Consider the following 5,199-nt stretch of genomic DNA (forward strand, 5'->3'; position numbering starts at 1 on the left):
CATCAACATACACCGCTATTATAACAAATCCTGATCCAAATTTCTTTATAAAAATGCAGGGGGTAATAAGATCATTCTTGTATCCTTCCTTTGTCAAGTACTCACTGAGGCGGTTATACCACATACGCCCAGATTGTTTTAATCCATAAAGAGATCTATTCAACTTGATAGAGAAATGTTCCCTAGAACTTGATGAGGTTGCTTCTGGCAACTGAAAACCTTCTGGGAGTTTCATATATATATATCATTATCCAGTGCACCATACAGATAAGCTGTGACTACGTCCGTTAGGCATAAGTCAAGACCTTCTTTCACTGCCAGACTGATTAAAAATCTAAAAGTAGTTGCATCCACCACAGGAGAATATGTCTCTTCATAATCAATACCGGGTCTTTGTAAAAATCCTTGTGCAACTAATCGAGCTTTATATCTCACAATTTCACCCTTTTAATTTCTCTTTCGCACAAAGACCCATTTGTGTCCCACTGGCTTTACACCTTCAGGTGTACGGACTACTGGTCCAAAAACTTCTCTCTTTTCAAGAGATTTCAATTCTAATTCAATTGCTTCTTTCCATTTTGGCCAATCATCCCTTTGTCTACATTGATCAATAGACTTGGGTTCATGATCCTCTTCATTTTTCATAACATCTAATGCAATATTGCATGCAAAAATAATGTTGACGTCGATTTGATTTCGGTTCCAAATAATACCAGACATTATATAATTTATTGAGATCTCTTCGTTTTCAGGTACCTGAGTTTCTTCCGGAACTAAATTTTCAATCCTGTCCATAGTCTCTTCAGAAGATTTGTGTAAATTTACATCCTCGAACGGGCCACTTTCATTCTTTGCTCCTTTTCTTTTTCGAGGATGTTTATCCTTGGAACCAATTGGTCTTCCACGCTTCTGGCGTGCACAAGATTCATTACCAATTCTAGTTTCTCCTTCTGGGATCTTAATTTGAAATGGACCATTTACAGTTGGAATATATGACTTAGTCACTCTTTTTGGGTCAGTAAAAGCATCTGGCAGTTGATTAGCTAAGCTTTGTAAATGAATTATCTTTTGAACTTCAAGTTCACAATGTTTAGTACGAGGATCAAGATGAGATAGTGATAATTCATTCCATTTAATTTCCTTTTCCAACTGTTTGTCTTCTCCCCCTAAACATGGGAAAACTGACTCGTTAAAATGACAACCTGCAAAATGAGCCTTAAATAAATCCCCTGTGGTTGGCTCAAGATATTTAATTATTGAAGGAGATTCAAATCCAACATATATTCCCAACCTTCTTTGGGGACCCATCTTTGTGCGTTGTGGTGGAGCTATTGGTACATAAACCGCACAACCAAAAACTCTAAGATGGGAAATATTTGGTTCCTGACCATGAACCAGTTGAGACGGGGAGAATTTATGATAACTCGTTGGTCTGATGCGAATAAGTGATTCTGCATGTAGTATAGCATGTCCCCAAGCAGAAATTGGGAGTTTAGACCTCATAAGTAATGGTCTAGCAATTACTTGAAGTCGTTTGATTAAAGATTCAGCTAGACCGTTTTGTGTATGAACATGGGCTACAGGATGTTCAACATTTATCCGAATCGACATGCAATAATCATTAAAAGTTTGAGAAGTAAATTCACCAGCATTATCAAGACGAATATTCTTGATAGGAGTATCTGGAAAGTGTGCTCGTAATTTTATTAATTGAGCAAGTAATCTCGCAAACGCCAGGTTTCGAGTTGATAACAAGCATACATGGGACCATCTAGTCGATGCATCGATTAAAACCATAAAATATCTAAATGGTCCACTTGATGGATGTATTGGTCGACAAATATCCCCTTGTATACGTTCCAGAAAACTAATTGATTCAAAATTTATCTTAACTGGTGAAGGACGAATTATAAGTTTCCCTTGTGAACAAGCAGCACAGGGAAAATTATTAGGTAGAAACTTCCGGTTCTTCAAAGAATGTCCACATGAATTTTGCACTATCCTTCGCGTCATTGTTGAACCAGGATGGCCTAACCGGTCGTGCCAAGTTATAGAGTTATCGCTAAACTTCTGGTTTAAAATAGCATTGACTTCAATCGTATTAATTTTCGTGTAGTACAAGCTAGTAGAGAACGTAGGCAACTTTTCTATTACGTGTTTCGTGCCTTGGGTTATACTCGTGATTTGAAGGAATTCATTATTCCCTTCACTTATTGTCTCAATATGATATCCATTTCGACGAATATCTTTAAAGCTTAACAAGTTTCTTTGAGACTTAGGAGAGTATTATGCATCAACAACTTCAATTTTAGTTCCCCAAGGTAATAATATACCTGCTCTTCCGGAGCCTTCAATAATGTTTGTACTACCCGATATAGTACTCACACTAGTCTTTTTCATCGTCAAATGAGAAAAATATTTCATATTCTTAAGTATTGTATGGGTAGTTGCACTGTCAGCAATACATAATTCTTCATCATTTATTCCCATTCGAATTCGTGGGGTATTCATTTTCTTCAAAGAAATAAAATATGCGTCACTAAAACAAACATAAATATAATAAGAATGATAAATATAGATTTAAATAAAAATACCATATTGAATAATCCATATAAACTATATATATACATAGGATCCTTTAAATTCTAAACACACCATATAAATGATAAAACAAGCATAAAACATCCTAACACGAATTGATACAGATAATTTGATATTCTTAAAAGTTCATAATTATTATCTAATTCCCTTCGGGGGTCGGGAAGAAATCATCCACTTCTAGGTGAGTTGTATCGCCTGAATCAAAGTCACCTTCGCCATCTTCAATCACCATATTTGTTTCGGTATTCTTTCTTTTCTGCTTTACTGATTGAAGATAAAGATCAACAAGGTGTTTGGGTGTGCGACAAACGCGTGACCAATGCCCTTTTGCACCACAACGATAACATATATTGGTCACAATTTCGCTTTTATCTTTCTCACCCGTATTATCTTTTCGGTTCTATTGCAGGTGGGAATGTGTCTTTTTGAAATAACCTCCACGACCTCCATTACGACCACCTAATCTACGTCCACGCCCACGGCCACGCCATTGTCCACGGCCACGACCTTGACCACTGCTGCTGGCATGGTCTCTATAATTCCCCTTTTCATTATAGGACATAATATTTGCTTCTGGCAATGGGGTAGAACCAGTAGGACGTGATTCATGATTTTTCATCAAAAGCTCATTATTTTACTCAGCCACCAACAAACAAGATATTAATTCAGAATATTTCTTAAAACCCTTTTCACGATATTGTGTCTGCAGGACAATATTATTAGCGTGAAAAGTAGAATATGTTTTTTCTAACATATCCATATCTGTGACTTTCTCGCCACATAACTTCAATTGAGAAGTAATTTTGAATATGGCTGAATTATATTCACTGACAGATTTGAAATCTTGCAATCTCAAATGCATCCAATCATAGCGAGCGTTTGGCAATATGACGGTGTTTTGGTGATCATACCTTTCCTTTAGATTGCTCCAAAAGATTTGTGGGTCTTTAATAGTCAAATATTCATTTTTAAGACCCTCGTGGAAGTGACGGCGAACAAATATCATAGCATTAGCCTTATCTTGACATGTTGCTTTATTTCCATCTTTTATCGTCTCACCAAGCCCTTTTGCATCTAGGTGTATTTCAGCATCTAACGCCCAAGGTAAATAATTCTTTCCCGAAATTTCAAGGGACGCAAATTCAAGTTTTGCAAGGTTTGACATGATTTTCACTATTAACAATATAATAATTTAAATTAGGTCATGAAAAAGATCATGAAATAAAAAAAAAAAACAAAACAAAAAAAAAAAAAAAAAGTTTTCTTGAGTAATCTATACACAAAGTGCATAGTAAACACCAATGTTAGCGGTAACCTGTATACAAAGTATACAGTAGACCAAATATATTAAATTAATTATGTATGAATGAATATAGTATATAGATGTGTAACATGAAAATCAACAAATTTATCAAACAAATTGTGTAATATGCAAATGGAGTCTCATAATGCAAGTTATCATTATCTTTAATATCAATTATTTATCATTGAAGAGTTTAACTATGGTTATATGTATGATTATGTACATGCAAAGATTATGTGAACAGAAGAATATATATACAAGTGAATTTGTAAAAACTTGTGTCATAATCACAATAATATAAATTTAGTATAGATAGAAAACTTACAAATTAATTTGGTAGATTTGTTAAGCAAGGATCGAAAATCGAAATCAAAGGCGAAAAACTATAAGTTCGCAACAAACCTAAATTTGATGATTCTCCCAAATGTGTTATTGATCTTGAATAGAGAATTGTGCTGATAACGTATTATAATTCTACTTTGATAAGAGAAGATTAAAGAGAGAAAACAATATAAGAGAAAGTGAGTATTGTTGTTGTATATATTTTCATCCATGTACATGTAATACATATATATAGATTACAAAGATACCTCTTGGTGAAAGGTAACAATGGTTCCTAAAGGATAAGGAGACGGAAAGTTACAACGGTTGGGAATAGATACAATGGTTGGGGATGTAAGGGTATCATGGTCATCCACTATACATATTTTATAACACTACTATATTAATCTAGTTAATTAATATAATAGTTTAAGGGACTTGTTTTGGGTGCAATCAAGAGAAGGATCTCTACATTGGGATTTTGGAGGATCATCCATTACATTTAAGTTCAAGAACAAATAAGGAAGGTGACCTTATTTGTGCCCATTTTTCGAGCCATGCAACAATGTAAGGGACATTGTTTTTCCTTATTAATCTCTCATTTTGTTATGCATGCACTAGATCTAAAGAACAAAAATTAAGAAGTTAATTAGTTCACTATTAGAAGAGTCTAATAAGAGGTATATGAACCTAACACCTTAGACTTGGCTTTACCCTTGCTAGAATCCTCCGAATTAACAACAAGACCTACAGGACTACTATCTACAACACCACCCGACGCTACTCGGCGCAAATCCCTAGTGTGAAGCAGTGACCTCACCTCCTCTAGGGTCAAAGAATCTTTACCAACAATAAGCGACTCCATAAAAGTCTGAAACGAATTTGGCAAAGAAACTAACAAAATTAAGGCGGTATCCTCATTATCTACCTTAACATCTAAATTATGTAGATCAAGTAAAATAGAGTTAAGACGG

The 5,199-nt window shown here is 34.8% G+C and overlaps 1 protein-coding gene across 1 annotated transcript; it reads right to left on the bottom strand.

Moving 5' to 3' along the window:
• Positions 1 to 3,235: 3,235 nt before the first annotated feature.
• On the bottom strand, positions 3,236 to 3,766 carry LOC141630653 (uncharacterized). Its single transcript, XM_074443430.1, has one exon. It carries the CDS (start codon positions 3,764 to 3,766, stop codon positions 3,236 to 3,238), a length of 531 nt encoding a protein of 176 aa, XP_074299531.1.
• Positions 3,767 to 5,199: the final 1,433 nt, after the last annotated feature.

The sequence above is a fragment of the Silene latifolia genome, chromosome Y, assembly GCF_048544455.1.
Source record: "Silene latifolia isolate original U9 population chromosome Y, ASM4854445v1, whole genome shotgun sequence".
NCBI classification, from domain to species: Eukaryota; Viridiplantae; Streptophyta; class Magnoliopsida; order Caryophyllales; family Caryophyllaceae; genus Silene; species Silene latifolia.